The sequence below is a fragment of the Panthera onca genome, chromosome B3 (genome assembly GCF_046562875.1).
Source record: "Panthera onca isolate mPanOnc1 chromosome B3, mPanOnc1 haplotype 2, whole genome shotgun sequence".
Taxonomy (NCBI): domain Eukaryota; kingdom Metazoa; phylum Chordata; class Mammalia; order Carnivora; family Felidae; genus Panthera; species Panthera onca.
Genome location: NC_138344.1, coordinates 17,174,798 through 17,200,559, shown reverse-complemented (window position 1 = coordinate 17,200,559; position 25,762 = coordinate 17,174,798). Strand labels below are relative to the sequence as shown.

Genomic DNA, 25,762 nt, shown 5'->3' with positions numbered 1-25,762 from the left:
GTCGGACACTTAACCAACTGAGCCACCCAGTTGCCCCTTAACATATCTTATTTTAATCAGAGTTGATAGACATCTAAATTTTTATGTGTTGTGATTGATTGGGTTTGTTTTTTTTTCTTACAATAAGAATATATTTTTTTAGAGTTTATTTATTTTGAGACAGACAGACAAAGAGAGAGAGAGAGAGAGAGAGAGAGAGATCAAGTAGGGGAGGGGCAGAGACAGAGGGAGAGAGAAAAAATCCCAGGCAGGCTCCGCACTGTCAGTGCAGAGCCCAACTCAGGGATTCAACTCACAAACTATGAGATCTTGACCTGAGCCAAAGTCTGATACTTAACCAACTGAGCCACCCAGGGGACCCAAGAATACCTTTTTCATTGTCTTTAGCATAAAGCCATGCCTCCTTCACCCATCCAATTCACCATCCCTTTCCCCTTCAAGTCTTTATCACAAATAACTTTGAAAACATTCCCTCATTTATATCATGTATGCACATATTCGAATCTGTAGTTTTAAACTACATAGTGTTAATGGGATCATTCTTTTGCATTGTTCTATACCTTTTTTCAGCTTAATAACTTACCTTAATTATTATTTATTCACTATCAGTCCATATGGATCTACCTTGTTATTTTTAACCATTGCATAATGCTAGAATGATGGGCAAAATTTCTTTAATCATTCCAAATTAGGCAGTTAGATTGTTTTCAGTTTTTTAGTATTACAAATAACCCTGCCATAAACATGTCTTGGGTATGCATTCTTTTAGTTTAAAATAGTCTTGTTTCTTCAGAAAGTTGCTCAATAATCGGCTCAAAAATTCTTTTGTGCTAATTACTGTGATTGCTTGTTTTTTGAGCTACCCCTTTAGTTTATTGTTTTCATAATATATAATCCTAAACTATTATAACTGAAATGGTCCTTTTGCTACAAATGCAATTTAGCTTAAAGATGGGATTTCTAAATAGAGGCTTAAAAATTAACCTCTTTGGAGCTGTGACTTCTTGATGAAGTGGTAATGCGTGGACAGAATATGTTTTACATCTGGACGGCCTACATCAATCAGGAAATGATGTGATTTGCAAGAAGCCGTTTGTCTGCCTAGGCTGCTGGGCGATTGCAAGTTAACTTATTTGTTGAAAGACTTTTTACATTAAATTTTTTTTTATTTTGAGATAATTGCAGATTCACATGTGATTAGAAGAAATAACACAGAGAGCTCCCGTGCACACTTTCTCCAATAGTAATATTTTGTGAAACTGTGTTACAGCATCACAAGCAGGATATTGACATGGGTACAACCAAAATACAGAACGTTTTCCTCATACAAGGATATCTCCTATTGCCCTTTTATAGCTACTCCACTTCCCTCCCCCGCCCCACTCCCTCCTTAACCCTGGTTACAAGTATTCTCCTCTCCATCTCTAAAATGTTGTCATTTTAAGTATGTTCTTTAAATGGAATTATAATATGTAACTTTGGGGATTGGCTTTTTCCCCCTTCAGCCTAATTTTCCAGATTCATCCAGGCTGTTATATGTTCCTTTTTATTCCTGAATAGTATTCCATAGTAAGGATTTACCACTGTTTATTTAACTGTTCATCCCATGAAGAGCATCTGGATTATTTCCAGTTTTTGGCTGTTAAAAAAAAAAGTTGCTATAAACATTCATGTATAGGTTTTTGCACGAATGTCAGTTTTTATTTCTCGGGGGAAGGTGCCCAGGAGTGCAATTGCTAGGTAATATACTAGATGCATATTTAATTTTTTAAGAAATTGCCAAACTATTTTCCATTTTACATAACTACGAGCAATGTGTGAATGACCCACCTTCTCCACATCCTTGCCAGCAGTTGGTATCATCACTGTTTTTTATTTTAGCCTATTCTGATAGATATGGACTGATATCTCATCGTGGTTTTAATTTGCATTTCCCTGATGGCTGATGATGTTGAACACATTTGCAGGTGTTTATTTGCTCTCTGTATATCCTCATTGGTGAAGCACCTATTCGTGTCTTTTGCTGATTTTCTGGTTGTGTTGTTTTTTTTAATGTTGAATTTTCAGTGCTCTTTCATTGCAGAGACTAGTCCTTTGTTGGATATATGTTTTATAAACATGTTCTCCCAGTCTGTAGCTAGTCTTTTCATCTTTTTAATAAAGTCTTGTGCGAAGCAAAAGTTTTAAGTTTTATTGAATTTTGTTTGTTTTATTTATTTAAATTGGAAATTTTATCAGTTTTCCTTTTATGGTGTATGCTTTTGATGTCTAGCCTAAGAACTCTCCCTAGTGCTAGCCCCCAAAGATTTTCTTTTATTTTTTTTTCCAAAAAGATTTATAGCGTTATGTTTTCTATTTAAGTCCATGAGCCATTTTTAGTTAATTTTTTTATTAGGCATAAGACTTAGGTTGAAGTGTTTTTGTTTTTGTGTTTGCCTGGGGTTGTCTACTTCGGCGTCATTTTTAGTTAAAGCTCTCATTCCTACATTGAATCGCTTTGGCACCTGTGTCAAAAATTAGTCATACCTAAATTTGTGTGGGTCTATTCCGTTGATCTGCTGTTTCACACAGTTTTCATTAGTGTAACTGAGTAGTAAATTTTGAAATCAGGTAAACTGATTCCTCCCACTTCATTCTTCTTTTTCAGAATTGTTTTAACTATTATAGTCCTTTGTCTTTCAGTGTAAATTTTTGAATAAACATGTCTGCGTTTTAAAATACCACACTGGCAGGGCACCTGGGTGGCTCAGTCGGTTAAGCGCTAGACTTCAGCTCAGCTCAGCTCATGATCTCACGGTTTGTGGGTTCGAGCCCCACATTGGGCTCTATGCTGACGGCTCAGAGCCTGGAACGTGCTTCAAATTCTGTATCTCGTTCTCTCTCTGCCCCCCCCCCCCCCTTGTACTCTGTCTTTCTCTGTCTCTCAAAAACAAATAAACATTAAAAAAAATTTTTTTTAAAAATACCACACTGGCATTTTGCTTAGGAATGGCAGTAAATCTGTATATAAGTTGTGCAGGGAGAGTTGATATCTTGAGGAGGTTGAACCTTTTATTCTTTGAATATGGTGCCTCTCTGCTTCTTTTAGTTTGTCTTCGAATTCTTTCATGAGCATTTTGTAGTTTTCAACATATGTGTCCTGTATATGTTTGTTGTAGTTAATACCTAAGTATTTAGTTTGTTGTTGTTGTTGTTGTTGTTGTTGTTGTTCATTGCTAGTATATGAAGATACAACTTGTTGAACTCACTAGTTTTTTGGGATAATTTCTTAGGATTTAAAAAAAATTTTTTTTAATGTTTATTTTTGACAGAGAGAGACAGAGCTTGAGTGGGGGAGGGGCAGAGAGAGGGGGACACAGAATCCAAAGCAGGTTCCAGGCTCCAAGCTGTCAGCACAGAGCCCGATGCGGGGCTCGAACCCACAAACCATAAGATCATGACCTGAGCTGAGGTCGGATGCTCAACCGACTGAACCACCCAGGCACCCCCGAATTTCTTAGGATTTTATGCATAAACAATGCCATCTGCAAATAAGGACAGTTTTATTTCTTTCTTTCCAATCTTTTTTTCCTTTTCTTGCCTTATTGCAGTAGCTGAATAAATGCAGTGATAGGAAACTTCTTGCCTTGTTCATGATGTTAAGAAGGGTTTCCATGTTTGTTTGTTTGTTTTTTTAACTTTAAGCTGAAATGCAACCTTCTGTTTCTTAAAGATATAGTTCTGTTTCAAAACTTTTTCCTGTACTGGATAGTACCAACAACTGCCTTACCACCCTGTGATGGCATTTAATTTTAATCTAGTCTAAAGAAGTTCCTGTATGTTCAGGTGATGTAAACTCCTGTTGTTTTTATGAGGAACCACTTGGTGAATTTTGTGGAGCATACTGTTGCTATTTCCCCGAAAGTGCTTTTGTCACAAAGTCAGCTTATATAGGGGCGCCTGGGTGGCTCAGTCAGTTAAGTGTCCGACTTCAGTTCAGGTCATGATCTCGTGGTCTGTGAGTTTGAGTCCCGCGTCGGGCTCTGTGCTTGCAGCTCAGAGCCTGGAGCCTGCTTTAGATTCTGTGTCTCCCTCTCTCTCTGCCCCTCCCCTGCTCATGCTCTGTCTCTCTCTGCCTCAAAAATAAATAAAAACATTAAAAACAAAGCTTATATATATTTAAACCTCTCTCTCTCTCAAACTCCTGCCTTCCTCCTAAGATAGAAGTTATTTACATACTGTGTGCACATACACTTTGTGATTAGTCTGTCACAAACAGTATGGCATTTAAATTCAGTTTTTAGGTATAAAAAGTTTTTCTCCACCTTGGGGACTAGTTTATACATGGTGCAGAGATCTGGCATTCTTCTCATTGCAGTAAACAGAAGAGACCTAGGGGAATCCTGCTCCATTTGGGAGTATAGAATATGTGACCATCTTTTCTTTTTTCCTTTTACTTCTAGAAAGAACAGTGTCAGGATGAGGTACCAACCTAGGTGATCAGAATTGGCCAAAATACTAATGATGTTGTTGAGCTTTTTACACTAGTTTCACTCATACTTAATCCCCTGCTGTAGTTCTGGGTCTAATGTATAGACATCCTTATCTGAGTTTTTATAATTCTAAACATTTACCATTTGAAACTGAAAGTTATAACGTGTCTAGTTTTTCGATGACTTGGATTAAACTGAAAAGAATACACGCACACACACACGTGTGTGTGTGTGTGTGTGTGTGTGTGTGTGTGTGTGTGTGTTTGGAAAGGGGCAAGCAGTTAAACAGGGTAAGTAGTTCCTAGTTCCTAGTAGCTTGTAATTTTATGATTACAATCTTAAAACCCAGTTTTACAACTGAAATTTGCCTTGATTGGTTACTGTCTTCTGGTAATTAACCTCCAACTCATCAGCATGACATCTTGTTACAAGGAACTGAATCTAATTTTCTTATGTAAAGGCTGTTTTTGGAAACAGTACACTGTATATCTACTTTGTAGCAAGAATTGAATGTACCCAGGCAGGTACTTGGAGATTCTTTTTGAACTGTGAGTTTCTTCATCCTTCTTTCTGTCAGATGTTACAGTTTCCTATTCCACGGTAGCACATGAAAGTTGTGTGTGTGCCCTGAATTTGGGAACATCAGGTAATAGTACAACTAGAGTATAGTCACAGATTTCAGTGCTAGGTAGTCCAGAGTTCAAAATAATGTCCTTACGGGAAAAGGGTGGCAAATTGTACATTTGGATACTAATTATAGGAGATGGTGTTAATCAGTCCTGTAGGGGTTTGGGATCCAACAGACTTTGTAGCTCCAAGGGCTTTTACAGAGCTTGACTGGAGTCCTCGTCAGTACTATGGGAATAAATAAATGCCTTTCGACGTATTTTGAGGATTGAATTAGATAATGTGAGTAAAGCAGTCTAGCCTGCTACGTTATACTATTAACGTTAACATTTAGCAACCTGTGTTGATTTCCCTTCTGCTGGCATGATCTGTTCCCCAGGCAGGAAGGGAAAGAGGCAGGAGATCTGACCATATGAGATGGCCAATAATGGATCTTTATGGTAAATCTGGAATCTGGGCATTGGGTTTCCTTCAAATAAAGTGCACCTCCGTGATCAGTCGCTGGGCTGGGTGTACTGACGTGTGGGTTGGCTGCCTAATCTAATCATGGCTGGTTTTTCAATTTACCCTAGTTCTCTTACTCTTCAGTCACTGTGCATGGTCCAGGGTTGCCCCAGAAATCCCAAGCACTTGTAGGCCTCGCAAGTACAGCCTCCTTAAGCAGGCATCCGAAGCATGTTGCTGAGGTGTATGGATGAGTGTTAGATTTTTTAGCACGTCACCTAACTCGAGGTCTTGTTCATTGCAGCCCTGTCCAGGTAGTACCAGTTTAAGGCCAGGAGAACAGAGCCAGGTGAGGGCATCTTGAAGGTGCAACATGGTTTCCTTGGCTCATCTGACAAGACTGAGAATAATTATCATTGTTGCAAATAGTTCTTACTCTATGGTTTGTTAGCCATAGAGTTAAACATCTTTTTTATACCTCTCAACCTTTCTGAACAGATCTTGAAAGAAAGGTGCTCACTGAAGGGAAGCACCTTGGTCTTAGTGTGTGGGACCTGAGAACATGGGTGATCTCCATGGCGACTATTTTTTTTTAATTTTTTTAATGTTTATTCATTTCTGAGAGATGGAGAGAGACAGAACATGAGTGGGGGAGGGTCAGATAGAGAGGGAGACACAGAATCTGAAGCAGTCTCCAGGGTCTGAGCTGTCAGCAGAGAGCCCGACACAGAGCTCGAACTCACGGACCCTGAGATCATAACCTGAGCCAAAGTTGGATGCTTAACTGACTGAGCCACCCAGGCGCCCCTTTTTAATACGGTAAAAAAAAAAAACAAAAAAAAACAAAAAAAAACAAAACCCTCTCTCTTATTTGTGTTGGGGAAAAATAATCCAGATTTGTGTGTATATATCCACTCCTAGGGCCAGTTTAGAATGGTTTGGGGAAGGACGTTGTTCTCCGGCCAGGAACCAGGCCATTTCCCCAGTCACCAGATGATCAAGCAAGTGCCTGCACCATCGGAGGTCTGAGAGATGGGCTGTGAGAGTCACTTCTGAAATGTGACCCCTCTCTCTGCTTTTGTTGCCATCCTAATCTTTTCCTAAGTCATGGAGAACTGATCCTGCCTGGAGCATTCCTTACCTTTCTCACCCACTTGAGGGTTGCTCAGAGCCTGGGTTCTGGATTGAAATGGCACTATTTCTGGTTGTTGATGACATTCCCTAAGCCTGCAGTGTGGTTTAAATATCCACAAGAGTGCCCGGGATCCGTCAGCACCCGTTAGTACGTGGTCATGAGACCTGGGGGTGGAGGGACCTGCGTAGGGTTTCCTTGTCCCAGCTCCTCAGCAAGGGGACTCCAGCTTGATGTGGATACACAGGTCTGTCTCCCATTTTCTGTCCTTTCCTTCATCTGTCTGGCTTGCAGGGCAGAATTAAGTCACTGTCCTCACCACTCCTTGCTGACCTGACATGGCTTGGGTAGAAAGTGCCCCCTTGGTGCTCCCAAATAAAACACCCTCAAACAAATGCAAATACTATTGCTCCCAAAACCACCCACCTCAAAATTGTGAAATTTTCAGGTTGACTAAATCCAAGAGAAGGTGAAGGAGTATGAGCAAATGCAAAATGGCTAGAAAGGTTTGCCTTTCACAATCCAAATTCAAAGCTTATATAGTTAAGTGTTCCCCCCCCTCCCCACCGCCCACACACACCTTTAGTGGAACCCTTGAACCCTTAGAGGGTAGATATCAAATGCACTCTATCTGTTGATCCTGAAAAAGATGACCACTCACCTTTACCCCAGGTACATCTGGTATGCTCAGCTCAGGAGGAAAGAATTAGAATACTCAGCTAGTACTCTCTGGTAAGGGCATATCTCTGCTTTTTGAATAGGCTCCATGTACTTTTTTGTACATGTGCCTGGAGGCCATTTGTGGCGCGAGAACATGTAATTTGATGAGGCCAGAAGGAGGCCAAAGAAAAACAGGAATGATTCTCAGGGCTGCATCTTTGTGAGGGACAGTGGGGTTCTCAGTTTGCACACTGGGCTTCATGACAGATTAGCCTCTGTATCCTCAGGTCACAGTCCGCTGATGGCTAGGGTATTTTTTTTCCTTCCGAGGTGTTTTCTTTTTGGTAATGGGATTGGTGATGGCTATACATTAGTGAAGAATGCTGGGGTGGCCTGCCCACACCCTTGCTGCATCGAGGGGCTTTGTGCGGAACAAATGTTTGATCCCCCCTCCGAATGGACACATCTTAATCTGAAACCATCAGATTGTGTGCCACTTCCAAAATCAGAAAGGAACGTGCCCACCGGCGTGGATTCCGTGGCTACTCTCATCCCAGGGTTCAGAGGAATGTTGAGGACCTGGAAGATGTTAGATGCGGAGGCACAGGCATTTTTCCTGGAGGGACAGTCCCTGAGTCAGGAGCTGGGGCCAGTGAAAGGTCAGAGGGAAGTTCCATTGTCTTCCACATCATGGTCTCTCTTCCTGTTCTCTGGGCCCTGTCACACTCTACGTGCTTTTCCTCGGAGGTGCTAGTGTGTGCTTACACGTAATGTACGTCCCTGCCATTAAAGGATTTCTCAGGTATTTATCTAACGCAGGTCTCCCTCTGCAGAGACATCTTCTCCCTGGTTGCATGTACCTAATGATGTCGGCTTTGCAGTTTGTGTAACTCTGCAAACCGTTTGTTTACTGCGCGGCCTTACCCGGGGCTCCCTGAGGATGCTCCCGTGGCAGGGAGCCCTGACAGCTTGGGGAGGGTGGGGAGGGACTGTCCTTTTCCCTGCACTCCAGTAGGTAGGCCATCCAGCTCCGGGTGGGGGCTGGACGGAAGCAGCCCCAGTAATCTTTGCAGAAGACTCATTTTCTCTCTCCCCCTTTCCCCTTTTCTGGCTTGATATCTTCAAGGTTCAGGGCAAGGCAGTAGGCTTCGTGTTTATGGTCTGTGGTTTCTTAGCAGTTACTGCTAGCAGTTGAGTTGATTAAAGCAATTAAAGAATTTTTGTGCTCAGTAATCAGTTAAATATTTTTTTCTAGCTCTTAACTTAGAAATTAGTCTTACAGTGGCTCCTTGCTTGCTTGCTTTTTGCCTTCTACATTTCGGAAGGAAGACCGCGGCGGCGATCAAGGTGAACACGTGAGCTTATAGCTTACTTTTTCCAGGTCACTTTCCTATTCATTTACCTTTCTGTAAAATGGAAAGACAAACAAGCAAACCCTTAAGGCTACCTCTGATCACGACTGCCAACTTTTTTCGTTGTGCGTAAGTAGTTATATTATTTCTAGGTTATGCCTTCTTTATTTATCTTTGAGAGAAAAAAAAAAAACCCTCGCGCTGTTTACAAGAACGCATTGTTCTAGGCTGTACAATTGCGTCTGTGACGCTTTTTTCCACTTGGAACCATGGGGGTGATAAGGTCGATGTTGGCTGGCCAGACTTTTTTTTTTTTTTTTTTAAGGCAGAAAACCATAATCTTAATCTATACCATGATCATTTTCATTATGTATATATAGTGTATTTCTCAGGAAACCAGATGTCACAATTCCAGATTCTGTGATTGACATCTGTTCCCCCCTTCCTCTGCCCACCACCTCCCTGCTCCTGACTTCTAGTCCTCTCCTTGGAGAAGGCCTTGTTCTCCCATTTGAATATTAACAATTCCATGCCTTACAAAGAAGGTGACATGTTTCTCAAATGTAATTTACATGCAACTGTGACTTTTGAAGTGGGCCTCTAAAATGATGCCATTGAACCTTTAATATGGAGGAGGGGCTTTACAAATTGGATGGTGATCTTACAGTTTAATAAAGAACAAATAAACCAGGCTCTACAGGGCATGTGTTCTTAAATCCTGTGACCAGGGTGGGTAACCCCGGGGCTCTTTCATGCCCTAGGAGTGTTGTCTGCTTTGTGGGGGGGGGGGGGGGGGGAGGAAGAGGTGGTTCTGGAGGGAGATGGTCAGAGTAGGGGCTCCTGGGGCCCAGAGGAAAAAGAAAGTTCAGACACTGAAAATAGCCCCGATTTGCTTTGGGTATACTCCATCTGCCAACATTTAATATCTGTGACTTAGCCAGAGGGAATGCGTATTAACTGTTGAGTTTCTGTGGCTTGCGTTCTGAGACTTTGCCCCCTGAGGAGGCTCTGTGACAGAACAGGTGGCTGTGTTCCACCTGGGTTGGGGCAGGCGCTGGGACAGGTGACAGAAGCAGAAAGCTTCGGCAGTGCAGGGGGCATCGTGCCTGGTTGGGGTTCCAGGTGGCCCAGCAGATTCGGCATCTTGGAGCATCATGTGTGGTGCAGTGCTGTGGGCCTGGGTACCAGGGGGTGAAAGATATAAAGTGAAGGGGGCACGTGGGTGAGCTGTGTCCTTGCCTAGAAAGGTCATCAGTCCTTTTGTTTAAAAGAAGCATGAGAAGGAGCCTCAAGGATCATTTCTCCCTCTGTCCTTCAAGGTGACACCTCTCCATAGGCCTTCACAGACCTGCATAGAAGGCATCCCGACACGGGAAGCATATCTGAGGAAGCTTGTCTCAAATCCATTTTGCACCTTGCAAAGGGGCCGTGGTGCAGGGGGTGGAACAGCGTGGCAGAGTCCAGAGACCTGGGAAGAAGGCTGGTCCTGGAGTCTGGAGCCTCTGGGCCTTACTGTTTTCATCGGCCCAGCAAAGCCTCTAGTCTCCCTGGACTCTTCCCCCTGTAGGACCTTTCTGTCTTGGGCCATGAGGGCGTATATAAAAGCGGAGAAGCGTTAACTTCTTCCCCTTGCAGAGGTAAGGAGAAAAAACTATTTAGCAGCATTAAACCCAAATATAAAACTCCTACCATCATATAAAACCTATTTTTTTTTTCATTCCTTGTTGAATTATGTAGTCAGGCTAATCAAATGATGGAGTTTTCACTTACTTCCCTAAGTATGTGTATTCAACTCACTTACTTTGTAACGCTTAAAAGCAGAAAAGGATATTGGTAAACATGAAGAAAAAGAATCATTTTCTTTTCTTTTCTTTTTTTTTTTTTACAGCACCCCCCTCCCTTTTTTTAAAGCAGTCTCCACGCCCACGTGGGGCTTGAATTCATGACCATGGGATTAAGAGTCATGTGCTCTACTGACTGATCCAGTCAGACACCCCTTATTTTCTTTTTTTATATATTTTTAATGCTTATTTATTTTTGAGAGAGAGAGAGAGAGCGTGAACAGGGGAGGGGCAGAGAGAGAGGGAGACACAGACTCTGAAGCAGGCTCCAGGCTCTGAGCTGTCAACACAGAGCCTGACGTGGGGCTGGAACTCAAGATCCGTGAGATCATGACTTCAGCTGAAGTCGGATGCTTAACCAACTGAGCCACCCAGGCGCCCCTTCTTTTTTATATTTTTTGATGTCCCCTAGTCAGATAACTCTGACTGCATGCAAAGTAAAACCATTCCTCAGCCTTCATTAGACTGAAGCTTTTTCCAGAACTTTTGTGAAAGTTTTGTAGCAGCAAGTTCACATTCAGATGGTTCAATGATGATGGGTTCTTGATTAGAAATTACTTAATGCCTAATGATCTGTTGACTAATAACGTTACAACACATTCTTTTAGTCCTTAAATCATATTCTTATGGTGCCAGGAAGGCCTTCTGGGTGTGGTTGCTTTTGTTATAAGCTGTTATGTTGTTTATCAAATGCAACAAATGTTACTCTGGTATCTCAAAAGACTTAAAGAAGCAACAACTAACTTGTTTTGTGTCTTTTCCTCTAACAATGTATTTTAATTCATTATTATTGACTATTAAACTTGCTAGGAGGTTTACTTTTTTTTAGTGTTAAATTTTACTCGTAAAAGCACGAAGCCAAGAAGATTAGTGAACTATTCAAACAGATTAACATCCCTGTCTGTGACCACCTACCGTGTAACCACTTGTGGTCTGAAACAGGACAGTTTTCCAACCCAAAGTCCTAGTATCACAGATGGACAAGATCCTTTTGCCATCTGATGAAAAGTAAAACGTATGGGTGAATCTTGGAAACAATATGCCAAGTGAAAGAAGCCAAGTCACAGAAGACCACATATTATATCTGATCCCATTTTAGTTTGTAAGTTGAAGAAAATGTTGTGTGACGGGGAAAGGCTGGGTGTATCTTAGTAAACAGAATTATAGTGCCAGAATGAGTTAAAATTCACAGGCACATGCGATATGGTTAATAATAATGCACAGTAATTTATTGTGTTGCATGGAAATGGTGCACAAAGAGAAGGTAGCATAGCACATTGCAGGTTCCTGCTATTTTACACAAACACAAATAGAAAGTTTCAGTGGGATAGTTCGGAGGGGGAGAAGCAGAAGAAGGAAAAGAGGGACGTTGGCAGAGTAGAAAATCTGCTCTAATACTCCCAGTACCTAATCTAGACTTCGATCCTCATCTAGCAGGGAGTGAAGTAGAAAGGGTTGGTAGAGTGGCTCGGGGTTTAAGGTTACTTTGCCCCCCCCCCCCCCCCACCATTCCCTTTCTGTAGAACACTTGAATCAGATTGCCTTCCTAACATTTAGGTTTAAGGTGTGAATGGCGGATGGCTCTCTTCTGTCAGCATCGGCCTCCCGCATTTATTTACTGATTCAAAAGAGTGTTTAATTGGCAGACTCCAAATGAGTATAAATGTATTGAAGGTAAAATCTAAGCCTTCACATGGTAGCTGCTTAGTGTCAGGGAGAAGAGAAGGTGCCTGGTACCCACACAAATACCCACCATTATATGAACTGAGCATTTATGAGATCTTGTCACATATCTTAGAGACAGGAGCATCCACAAGTGAGATTTCTGAGTGAGATTCAGTCTTTGGAAATATGGAAGACAAGTTGGCAAAACCTTTCTAATTTTAAAATGTGCATTTTGATTTGATGTCTGTTTGTTTGGAAAGAGGCTTTTAAAGCAAAAGCTATCAATGTGTGACCATTTTCATCAAAAGCTAAATTCTGGTGGGTAGATATTACCCAGGTTACCATACCAAGATCATTATGGCTGGTGCAGATTATGGGCTCTTTCATATATATGTGTGTGTGTGTGTGTGTGTGTGTGTGTGTGTGTGTGTGTATTTTACACTATAACTCAGTCTTTTTTTTTTAATCTCCTTTGGTGGAGACAGGTGCAAGGCCAAACTCCCAAGGCCCAAGTTTTAAACAGTCATCATTCCTCTTAGTGATTAGATATTTCCTTGAATTTACTTTTTCTTTCAAGAAAGGTTTTGAATATTTTGTACTGATAGTCTGTGTCTAAACAAAAGAATTTTTTTCTTGTTCCATAAGAGTTGATATTTTGTCAGGGGTTGCTTCCTGTGAGAGTCCCAACACCGATCCAAGTTCAACAGGCTTTTGAACCGGATGTTTCTATGTGCTAAAACTCTGTAAACACGTGTAGCTTTGTCTACCATTGTATATCGCTGTATTGATTTTTTTTTCTTCCTGAAAAGCTCTAGCCTGTCTGTTCCATGCTGATACAAAGGCTGGCCTGTTCCCCGGGGCCACTGGAAGAGAACCTTCAGGGTGTGTGTGTGCTATTAGATATTATTGTTTGTGAAGTCACTCCAAATTCCCTTGCACTCCATCCTAAAATTCCATTAAGAGTTTAACGTTACGTGAAGTTTCTTTGTCGAAAAGAATAAATGTTTACTCAACAGATCCAGTTGTCAGTCACTGACAGATGTGAACATTAACACAGCAAAAACGTCTTCCTTTTAGGAGAGGAAAATGAGTACTTTAAAAAATCCTGTGTTGTCAATAAACGAATCCCATTTTAACAGCATTTTCAAACGTTTGTCATGAAAATGGAAGCCTTATAATGTTTCAGGGCTTATGGGAAGCCAGCTTATAGGAATCACAAGCTTCTGTTACTCTTATCACTATAGGAATAGGGCTGAGTTGTGATTTTCAAGTCACAGGCTCAAGTTACTCCCGATTTCGGAGGCCGTCACTACACGTTTCTTTTTAAAAAAGAAAAGAGACCGTAAACCAGTATTCCTCTATGCTAAAACATAAGAAGCTAGACTGTTGAAATGACAGTTTAGATGTTGTTGTTTTTGATGGAAATATTAGTAAATATGTCAGATTATCCTTTGCTAAATATTTAGAGCTTCGAATGCATCTTCTGATGCATAATATTTTATGAAGGAAATATCCCTGCCTCGAAACTCTTCCACTGCATTAACATCAGTCTACAATTTACATCCAGAGATCTGTAGGCAAAGGCTATATTTAAAAAAATTTTTTTAATGTTTCTTTATTTTTGAGAGAGAGAGCGAGAGACAGAGCATGAGCAGGGGAGGGGCAGAGAGGGAGGGGGACACAGAATCTGAAGCAGGTTCCAGGCTCTGAGCCGTCAGCACACAGCCTGACGCAGGGCTCCAACTCATGAGCGGTTAGATCACGACCTGAGCCAAAGTCGGACGCTTAACCGACTGAGCCACCCAGGTGCCCCACAAAAGGCTACATTAAGAACTTTTATTTCAGCAAAGATGTAACTCTATCCTAATGAGGGGACACCCTTGAATCTTTGGAACCCATAAGTCTGGAGTGTTCAGAAAAACGTGCATGTTTATTTTTTTGCTAGGATTTTAAATAGCTTCACTTCTGTGAAAGGTCATGAAAGGAAGGTGATTTCAGGTGTGAAAGTTTGGTTTCTGAACTGAGCGAGGTGCACAATGGTGAGTTAATTACCCAGTCTCAGTACTTAGGTAATGGCTATGACAAGCATCCTATGCATTCCCGTCCAGAAAAGAAATGCTCTTGTGAAAATGCCGGTCTCCCCTGGGTTCAGCTTTGTAACCGAAAGACGTCGTTCAACAGCTGTGGGTTTATAAAATGTCACACACCGAATATTTCTCTCTGGCTTATTTAGAGAAACCAACCTGGACTTCTGTAGTTTTGGATTCATGGCCGTTGTTTTGGATTTTATTAGATGGCTCTCAGAGGTACTTTTCAGGTGGACATTGATTTCATGCCAGCTGTCTGAGACGATTTTCCCTAAAAATGGATGGGTATATAGGATACATTCTGTATCGGAGAGCAGATGTTATCTGAGGTGGTGCTCAGATTGATTATGTGTGAGGAGGGAAAGAGCAGAGATAGAGGGCAAAGGCCATACCTCCCACACAGCTCTGTTAACAGCCTGATGGTTCTCCAGGATGGGCCGGTTACTGTTTTTATTTACAAAACGGTCTTGGAAATCAATCAGTAAACAGACCGGCTCCATTAGACCAGAGGCATTCTGATGTGTCTCTGAAAAGTTCCGTTTCCCAAGGAATGTTCTCCAACACACATACACAAACCCTGTCCTTCACATACAGTGACCACAAACTTCTCTACTAACATTTGCTGTCATTTGTGACAAAATCAGTCATGGGTTTCACAATGGAATAATTTCAGAGCCCTTCATTTACAGTTGTCTGGGAGACCCTTACAACACCAAGTGATCTTGATTGACTACAAACTCTCATCAGGAGATGGTTTTAGTATGTCCTTGAAGCAAGACTCCCCCCTCCTCTTGACCCCTCACCACGTCAACCCTGAGTGTTCAGCCTTGTTTTATAGACGTCAGTATACGACGTACTGTGTAATCTTTGACCTTCTCCCTTCCCTTCCAAGCCACGACCTGACTGTTTATATGTTCGTGTTGCTATCAGTTTGGACCAGAAGTCATGAATCTTTCCTTGACCTTAACCTCACTGTGGGTCAGCTTAAGGAAGAATCTGGATCTGCTGACGGGTAAGCACTAAATTATGTGAAAAGTAATAACACTTAACCCTCAAGTCCACAGATAAAGTAAGTGGGAAAAAAAACTGAATATGATAGCAGTTGTAAATTATTTAGGGAATAGCTATAAGGTAAGTTTATATTTAACCAAAGTTTAGAAAAGCAGGTGAAAGACAGTGGGAAGGGGAGGACTCATTGAAACTCCCTTTAACTCACGTACCGCCATATTTTTACTTTGTCCTCTAGGCTTGGTTAAATAATCGTGTATTTTACGTCTTAAAAAACATATGAACATATATTAGTAACTTAGATATTTAATGATATACAGATTATTATGTTAGCATTATGTGTTTCTTCAATTAATGAAGAAACTTTAAGAAGCACATTTTACATATGCTATTTCTTATAACCGTTTCTTCCAGATGGAACATGCCAGATATTTGGGGTAACCCCTTTCTTTGTATTGTCCACATTTTCTCCCTAAATAATACAAAGCACCTACTTAAATTACTTTTGGCAAATAAAATAACCAGCTCGGCATTGAGGTTTATAAGGTACTTCTGGAATATCTAAAATACTGAAGATACTGCACCTCTCAAGTTTGCTGCCCCATGGACAGGCTGTGCTCCATTGGGTATCCCAGCAGCTGGATCAGTGCTCAGCACGGCCCTGCTCCATGAGCATGCTGAGCACAGGGGGAGGTGTCTCTGTAGAAGGAGAGTGGCCAACAGGAGATGTGAACTCTGTGACCAGGCATCATGTTAGGTGCTGTGCTTGCAAGGGCGGGATCACGGAGTGTGCTGGCTGATTCGAGTAGACCTTTGTGACCCTCAGCGGGTCAGGAGTACTGTAAAGGTGCCTGGAGAAGAATGTGTGTATGGGGGGGAGGGGAGGTGGTTTTGCTTGGGATTTGTTGTAAAAGCCCCAGCTGCTCACCTTTGGAAAAATTCCAGTCCTATCCAGAGAGTCACCTGCCAGGGATATTGTGGAAGCAGGACCTTGCTGGGCAAGCATTTCACTTCTTCAGTAAAAGTGTGCTGAATTTCTGACCTGTGCCAGGCACCCCTCTTCAGCTGAGAATCCTTGGGGGAACAGAAGGGACACAGATAGCGTGATCCTGCAATTTACGTTGTAATGTGCACACTTTTGTCCATCAAATAGTATAACTTCTCTGGTATGTCTTCACTTCCGTGGTCTTAGCTGCTGGGATCTCATCACTGGTAACTGGTGATTTCAATCTGGATTTCCCCACTTATGTTCTAACATACAATCTTACTTACTCAATAATTAGGTCTTTTGTATATTTTTCTCTCTCTGTCTCCCCTTACCACCCCCAACCCTGGCCACACACACACACACACACACTGATGAGCATAACAAGGGCAGGTATCTTATCTTTCTTGTTTTCCTTACGATTGTCTCCTAAGCACCTAGACAGAGCGTCAGTTACCAAAGCTTCAGTAAATGTTTGCGGAATGTGTGTTCACACTGGATTTGTTTGAACACTCTCACTTACGAATCCTGTTGGAGTCCCGAGAGGGGACCTGTCTCTCAAAGCCACAGTCCTGGAGTGTCTTGGGTGGGTGAGTTTGCTTCCACTTTTTCTCTGGGGTGACTGAGACGTCCCCCGCATTCTTCACAGCCCTGCCCCCTCCCCTGTGCTGGGGCAGAGCCGCTGTGCCCACAGTCACGATCTGTGGCTCCTGGCTTTCCCCACAGTCACAACAGCAGCACCATTAAGCATCACACCTGCTTTCTCAGTGGCCTTGAGGGTAATTTTTCCTCTTCAGGGAAGTCGCCTGATGTCCTTGCTGGGTAGGAAACACGTCCGAGGCTTCGGGAACTTGGCGCTGGCCCCCGGGCTGTGGTTGTAGCCTGTTTTTGAGTGGCCGTCTCCCAGGCAGCTGTGATGACTGCTCTAAAGCCCGCTCAGGGAGAAGGGAAACCTGTCACCCTGTATTTGGACAGGTAGCACCACGCAGGGATCGTTGGCTGTGCAGAGTTGCGCATCTGTGGTGACAGATGTTGGGCTGTTATTTAGTAACTTAGATTTGTTTTCCTCTGTGCACAAGCCATCTCCAGAGCCTGAGTGCTTGCACCGGCCACCACAGAGAGCTGATCAGTAGGTGGGGTGTTTCCAGGTGCCCAGGGTGTTTCACTGAAACACTGGGGCAGGACAGAAAGAATCCTCTCCACCCCTCCCCTGGATCCGTGCTGTTAGTTTTTAATGAACGTCATTATACCTACCACCATCCATTCAGAAAGATGGGTCAAGTGCATCGTTGACGCTGTGGTAGCCACTGGGGGCACAGAGATGGACGAAGCCAGATCCCTACTTGGATAGAAGCATCCTAGTGACAGAACCAGACAGTAAACAAGCAAACAAGTAACAGCATCAGATAGCAATGGAAGAACTGGTTGGGGTGGGGGGAGGGGGGGGGGTTGGGGGGGAGCAGGGACTTTGGGCCGGGCTCTTGGAGGAGGCATTTCTGAGGAGGGTACAGTTGCTCTGAGACCAAAGCCAGAAGACATGGGTAGGGGTAGAAGACGAGCACGAGATGGAGGGGTGCCCAGGTGAGAAAGATCTTGGGGTTCGAGATCAAGGGCCATTTATTCACTCTACAAGTGTACTTACTGAGCAACTGCCCTGGGCCAAATGCTGGTGTGGGATAGAGTGGTGGGCAAAACAAGGTCTCTCCTTCATGGAACTTTTGTGAAAGTGGGGATGGCAGGCGGGGGTTGGGCTGTGCTGGGGCTGGAGTGCTCTTTTGCATGGGGTGCTCAGAAGAGGTCTCTAGTAGGATAGCACATGGGCAGAGACCTAGAAGAAGGGGCACAGGAAAGCAAGGAGGCCAGAGGGCCATGGTGCTGCAGCAGGTTAGTTGGGGCAAGGAGCCATGGTAAGGACCTTGGCTTTGACTCTGACAGGAGCTGACAGGGTTCCGAGCAGAGAAGGGACATGGGCCGTGATACGCCAGCTACTGAGTTAAGAATAGACGGTGGGACACAGACAGAAGTACAGAGACCGGTAGGAGGAGGCAGTGGCCACAGTCCACGGCAGAGAAGATGTATCTTAGACCAGGGCAGTGGCAAGAGACGGTCAGTGTGGAAGCACCAACAGGAGTGGCAGAGGCAGATTGGGATGGCTGGGAAGGGGGAAGAGACAGGTGGTGGGGCAAGGCAGAGGGCGGGCATAGCCAGATCACACAGCCGGTGGAGCCACAGTGAAGAATTCGGATGCTGTTCTAGGTGTTAGAAACTCAATAGAGAGTTGGGACAGGTGATGGCATGGCATAGTGACAATATTAGCAACAGCGGCTAACGTTTATTGAGCACTTTTTGTGGACCAGTCCTTATAACAGCCCTGCAAGGGCCAGTTTCATTGTTACATGCCCATTTTATACAGGAGGAAACTGAGGGACATAGAGATTAGATAACTTGCCCGATATCACGCATTTGGTTTCGTCTAAACTTAATGAAACGATGTGTGTCCTGGGTATGTATTTTATTGTTCCTGTTGGGAAGTTACCACATCTTTGGGCAACCATACCCACACCTAAGGGGGTGAGGAGCATTTTGGTGATTAACAGGAAATGTTTGGGAGTGGGGCCAAAGATAATTGAGGTGTCACAATCTCACTAAATCTGCATCTATTCTGTGACTCACTCCCCTTTCTAGGGCCCCACAGAAATGATCATGGGTACATGGAAAGCATCATCATGGTCACAGAAAAAAAATACACTGAAAACTTGTAAAGAACCACAGACCTGCATAGGAGCTCTCTGCATAGGAGCTCTCACACAATGGCCAGAAGGTCTGAGACAAGTTAAAAAAAAAAAAAAAAAAATCGTTGTGGATTCTGGGCTGCAGCCACCAGAAGGTGTGGGTAATCTCTTTATAAAGCTTGGCATCATTTCTGTAAGACTTGTTTATTTTGCTCTGAGCCTGTTATCTTGACATATTTGCCTTTGAAGAGGTTATAGAATTATTGTGATTTAATCACTGACCAAGTATTCCACAAGATTCATTTGCTATCTCCAAATTATTTTCTTGTTTTTTTGGCTGTCAGTCCCTGGGCGAAGGTTGGGGGAGGGGCCGCCTCAGGGGAGAGAATGTGGTAGAAATGAATCTGAGGAGAGTACTGAGGGCTTCTATTACGGTTTCCGGGCGCCTGGCGGAGAGCGTGTAGGAACATGAACTCCCGCTCACCAGCCCTGATGAGCAGGGTGGGATTATGGAGGGATGGTGGTGTTAACGCTAGCATTTTCTGGAAAGGTAGTGGACTCCCCGAGCCCCTTGCCCTGTGAGATTTTGAAGCCCTATTTGTTTTGGGAGAGTTGAGAGGGGACCAGTTCATAGCTCTAACCATCTTGCCTCTGGAGTAAATTTATATCTCAATTCACCAGAAGACAGCTCTGGTATGAGGGCAACAAGAATGGTTTTATTCCTTTCTTCCCTTCCTGCACTCTGTTCCTATTTAATTCTTGCATTAAAACCATTCCTAGTAAATTAGAACCTGTTCTTATGTTCAGACCTTGTTTTTAAGAAGGGTGTTGAGTCTAAAACAAGGGATCGCCTCTCATTTTTCATGGTGATGTCTGAGTTTCCTAAGGGATGGGTGTTTGAGCAGGGCTGCTCCCTTTGCAAGAACCGGCACCACCACCACCACCACCACCCCCCTCCACCCCCCGCCTGGGACGTGGTAAGAGATGCTGTGCAAGACGGGGAGCCACGCAAAAGGGATTAGACTTGGGGGGACTTTTGCTAACACGCAGCATATTGATTGTCGATTTGTTTTGTTCAGAAATCTGGGAAGTAATATTGAATTAAAGTTGTGGGGCGCCTGGGTGGCTCAGTCGGTTAAGCATCGGACTTTGGCTCAGGTCATGATCTGATGGTCCATGAGTTCGAGCCCCGCATCAGGCTCTGTGCTGACAGCTAAGAGCCTGGAACCTATTTCAGCTTCTGTGTCTCCCTCTCTACCCCTCGCATGCTCACGCTGTCTGTCTCTCTCAAAAATAAATAAACATTAAAAAAAAAAAAGAATTAAAGTTGTATCTTACCTCCTAAGGTTTCTAGCGTAGATGTAAAAAGTTTGAGTATGGCAATACCAAATTAAACGTGGATGATCAAGAAATGCCACCCCTTTCTTTAGGAACTTGGTTGCCGCCACCCCATTAATGTGGCAATCTTTAGATACGCTGTTAGCCCTCATTTTACCAACAAGGAAGAACCTTTGATTTTCACTTTTTATCATTTTTTTTTTCTTAAATGATAGGGAAGTGCAAGATACCGAGTGTGACTAAGCAGATGGGAATTCCTTTAATAACACGCTGGGTGTGTTAGCATTAGAACGGCTGCTGACAGAGCCCTGCAAAATGCCCTCTGCCTGTTTGGGTAGCAGATCTGGAGACCAAGAGAAGCCGCAACGTGACTTCCCAAGAGAAGGCAAACTCGGTGATAATATCCGAGGGATTCTCTTTGTCTCAATTGTTTTCCCTCTGTCTTGGAAAATACAGACGTAAATCCAGTCCCGGTTGCTGCAGCTGCTGGGGCAAAGCAGGCTTTTTATGAATGAGGTCCAGGAGGGGGGAGGAGAGGGCTTGAGTTACACCAGCAGTTGGGTAATGCATTTCATTCACTCCCAGCCATCCAGCCCAGGCTTTATTTTAAAGGATATCGTTCATTTTCGGCAATTCACGTTAGACTGTTTTCCCCTGCGCAACTGGCGGTAAATTAGAACACTAAGCATGTGTGTGCGTTAATTTTGTTTTTCTTTCAGTGTTTGAGTGTTTGCTCATTTAGTTGGGGGGAAATGGTAGGAGAGGTGAACTGAGAGAAGGGAAGAAATGGCTTTGTCATCCCTGGGAGACTTAGTTATGTGTCTGTCCCTGTGCCCTGCTATGAGTAGGCAGGTGGGGTCCCTCTGCCCCGTCTGGCAGCCATCTGAGTGTAGTGATGGGGTGACTTCTACCTGGGGTCTGCCCAGGTCTCCATGTGCCAGCCCCCCTGTCCTGCTCCCATCCTGCTCCCAGTGGGTGGCTCTTTATTTGTGGCACTTGGAGCTCCATTGTTGTGGTACCAAAACCTGGATTGGAAGCTGTGTGGCCACCCTGCCCCGCCTCCCCCCACTGCCACTGCTTCCTGCTGGGGGCAGAACGAAGAGGGCAGGCATTGTCTTGGGCATAAATGAAGTTCTATCAAAACAAACACCCAGAGAGGGGGGTGGCATGGGTCACAGCTGCCTGTGTGAGCCTGGACAGAGGGCCTCATTCCTCACAAAGAGCGCTTTAAGGCCCGTATGAGGCCTTTACTTGGTGACCATCCTGTGCACAGAGAGCAAACCACCCCGCACTTAACGCAAAGCAAACCCCAAACTAACTGACAGTCTATGCCACCCTTGAAATGATTCCCCAAATTGGAAATGCCAAGTGTATGTTCTTGAGCATATTTGGGGGGAAGAGAATTACCCTCTGAGGCCTCAGAGGTGTAAAACAGAATGTATAATTCTGTTTTAAAGCTGTGCTGTCAGTGAGGTTAAGCTCACTCTCCTCCAAGGTGGACCCTGAGAATAGACTCGGAGAGGATTAAACTGTTTGGTTTGGGGGGCGCCTGGGTGGCTCAGTCGGTTAAGCGTCCGACTTGGGCTCAGGTCATGATCTCACGGTTCATGGGTTCGAGCCCCTCATCAGGCTCTGTGCTGACGGCTCAGAGCCTGGAGCCTGTTTCGGATTCTGCGCCTCCCTCTCTCTCTGCCCCTCCCCCACTTGCGCTCTCTCTCTCTCCTTCAAAAATAAATAAACATTGAAAAAAAAATCAAATGGTTTGCTTTGGGTTTTTTCTTTTGCTCCAGCTTTTAAATAGGACTGCTTCCTCTGTTGCTAGCAGCAACCAGGTACCTTAAGACACCTACTGGCCTGATGTCACAAACAAACATTATCCAGAGACCCTGAGCACCTTTCTTTTGCTCTCCACGTTTTGATGTCATATAAACACACCTGGTAATGACCCCAAAGCACCGTTTCCCAGTACTGGTGTAGAAACTCACACTGCATACCCAAATCCTTTCCCTGGTCCCCTGGTTTCCCTCTTGTGTGGGTGTTGTGTGTCCTGTTAGCACAGTGTGGCTTCTCCCCAAACTGTGCACCTCACCTGGGGGGTAGTAGGTGTGGGCAATACGAGCCAGGTTTTCTTACCATAAAAGGGAAAGTGGGACGGGTTGCTGGTCGTTTCATTGCAACTACACCAGAGGAAGGTTTGAGAGGGAATATGTTGAGGCCTTGATAGAAGTAGCTAGTCTTGGGTCCTAATTGTCATGTGTCTTGCTTTGGCAAATCGCCAACCCGGTGTCGCTGTGTCCAGCCTCCCGAGGGTCTGAAGTAAAGGCAGTGATGGCCTCTGCCCTGGAGTCCAGTTGGAGGCCCTGATTAAAAAAAGATGAGGCTGAGCTGTGGCAGGGTGTGGCTGGCAGTTCTAAGACAGGATTCTGGCCTTCGCCTAATTGCTAACAGTGGCAGGTCACTTAAGCCCACAGTCTAGGCCGTGACTTCAAGACTTAAGGAAGGAGAAAGAATGGAGAAGGTTTGCGGTGAGAAATAAAAGAAGAAACAGGAGAGAATGGCCATAGAAGAAGAGGGAGCAAAACCACTCTGAAAGAGGTATTTCTTTATGTTAGGAGGTTGAGGTGGTGCTGTGTGACTGGGTCCAAAACTATTTTAGTAGAAGGAGCTGGACAGCCCAGCGGTTAAGCTGTCTGTAGAGGCAGGAATGGGGGGCTCCTCTTTCTGAAAGACAGCCAGAAGGTTTTGGCTTTGTTTTGTTTGGCCTGGGGCCGGGGGATGGCCAGAGTGAGATCAAGAGAGCCAGAACTGTCAAGATCGAGAAGCGTTTCAAAGATGCTTTGACCAACAGCAACTGTGTGGAGCAAAATATGCAGGCTTTGAACTTAGCTCCTTAAAAGAAGAGTCTCTAGAGGTACCTGGGTGGCTCAGTGGGTTCAGCATCCGACTTCGACTCAGGTCATGATCTCACGGTTTGTGAGTTCGAGCCCCGCGTCAGGCTCTGTGCTGACAGCTCAGAGCCTGGAGCCTGCTTCGGATTCTGTGTCTCCCACTCTCTCTGCCCCTCCCCTCCCCCCTTAAAAGTAAACATTAAAAAAATGTTTAAAAAAGATGAGTCTCACTTGCGCGCACAAATTCACATTTAAATAATGCCTCCTATCGTGGCTGCAGTCTTTCTGTACGTGCACACATCTACATGTGCATTTTATTTGTCTAGCATCATTGAAACAAGTTTTTTTTTTTGCCTGAGTTGATTGCCTACGTAACTGAAGCTCACTTTCTCACAATGCAAGATACTTACATTTTTCTCTCGGTTGTTATTGGTTGAAGGCGCCTAGGGCAGTATTAGGAAACCTGTTGCCTCACAATCTGTTGTCGTGTGGGGTTCTGATTTTCCTTAAATTAAATGGCCTTGGACATCTATGTATGTTTATATTGGATTCCTTTTTCTGTAGTGTCCCTATGTTTAGGGATTGTAAATTCTGATCTTAGGCTATCTCTCAGTAAAATAGATAACTCTGAACTTTTGTAAATGATTTTCCATGAAGCTCAAAAGGCTTTTGAGATTGCTTTAATGTTGGCATCAGGTTCCAAGTATTTCATGGTTGAGATACTAGAATTCTGTCCATCAGATACATGGAGCGTTACTATAAACACATACTCGGGTATGAATTCCAAATGGGAAAGATTTCTCCGTAATGGTTTTCAATTTTGAACTACTTCTGTTTATATCATTGTATTTTTTCCCTCGTGTTTGTGGTCAGACCCCCTAAGAATTTTGGTTTCTTTATCTTACTTTTTGTACACATGATTCCTTATGTTTTTTCTGGATAGGAATTGTGCTACCTAAAAAAATGAAAAGTAAATGTAACATTTTATTGGTAATTGTTTCCATTTGGGGTTGACACTGAACTAATGATTTTTTAATTGTAGCTGACTTTGAAACACAGTGAAAAAAGTGGCTTCCTGCTGTTTTGTTTTGTTTCTGTTAAAGCTGGATTCAGTAAGTTGAAGTTAATTAAAAGTGTATAGATCCCAGTAATGCATTTATATTCCATAGTCATGAGTTAACCAAGCAGTGCTCATGTATAATAGCTGGATGCGATGAAGGAACACCGAGCTAATGAATAGTCAGTTTTATATATTTATTACATCATTATTTATTTAGAGGACTAAAAAAAAAAAAAAAAAAAAAAACACCTTTTCTCTGTAGTGCTAAAATGCCATGAAATGTCTAGTTGAGGCATTATCACGCCATTTTGCAAGGTAATCTTCCATTTTGGAACAGTGTGACACATAACCAGTCCTCTAAGGGCTGGTTTGGGACTACATTTAGGGGCCACAGGTGAAAGGGAAGAAGTAAACACATACCTTTTCTTTTCTTTTCTTTCTTTTTTTTTTTTTTTCCAACGTTTTTTATTTATTTTTGGGACAGAGAGAGACAGAGCATGAACGGGGGAGGGACAGAGAGAGAGGGAGACACAGAATTGGAAACAGGCTCCAGGCTCCGAGCCATCAGCCCAGAGCCAGACGCGGGGCTCGAACTCACGGACCGCGAGATCATGACCTGGCTGAAGTCGGACGCTTAACCGACTGCGCCACCCAGGTGCCCCTACCTTTTCTTTTTAAAGGAAGGATAGTAGCTTGCTTGTTGGCTTAGCGTTGACTATGGAGAATGAAGGATACACTCCAGGGTGAGTCAAGGAGAAGTAAAGAAGGGGTGGGGTGTGAGGTGCACACAGAGCACGTGTGCGGACATGATTGTGAGTGAGGGAGAAGAGTACTCAGGCCATTCTAGATCCTCAAAAAAGTCCTTACTCCTCTGTGTGAAGTTACGGGAACTGGAGAGGATTTTTACAAGAAACAGTAGATTCTCACGGTGAGAAAATACAGGAAAAGTTATTCACCAGAGTTTGAAATAATCATTATATTCAAGAATCTTTCCTCTTGGGGTGGCTTTTTATTTATGGTTTGAATTTCGATGACTCATGATTTTAACTCATGAGGCATTTGTGGAGCATTGCAGGGGCATCTATCTCACAGACATGTGGGTTAAAATTTTAATTTGAAGATATTCCCCCATTTTAACTTAACGCTGCCCGAGTTGGCAAGCTAAGTGAAAAGCTAGAAGAAATTCATATAGGCCTAGCTCCCCCACCCCCTCCAAAAGCTGGTTTTCACTTTGGATGAAATGTTTCTCATTTTTCACGGACCTAATGTTTCTCCAGGATTGTTTTCCCCGAAGCATGTTCTCATTCACCCCTGCATTTGGGCACAGCAACAAGATCGGGCTTACAAATGGCACGCTGCATTTTAATGTGCTTTTGTGCTCATCCTTTCCCAGAGGTGCTGCTGTGTTTATATGGTATCTTTGCGTGTGTGTGATTCAAGGCACTTGGGACCTGTCCACCATCACCCCCAG

The 25,762-nt window shown here is 43.6% G+C and overlaps 1 protein-coding gene across 2 annotated transcripts in view; it reads left to right on the top strand.

Annotated features, from left to right (window-relative positions):
- The window catches only part of IGF1R (insulin like growth factor 1 receptor), a 307,717-nt gene that overhangs the window by 126,242 nt on the left and 155,713 nt on the right, over positions 1 to 25,762 (top strand). The window contains exon 2 of one of the 2 annotated variants that reach the window (XM_078448959.2): positions 15,173 to 15,292. The exons of the other annotated variant lie outside the window; for it this stretch is intronic. Within the exon in view, the coding sequence (XP_078305085.1) occupies positions 15,226 to 15,292 (67 nt within the window). The 5' untranslated portion in view covers positions 15,173 to 15,225. The remainder of the gene's footprint in view (positions 1 to 15,172; positions 15,293 to 25,762) is intronic. 2 annotated transcript variants of the gene reach the window in all.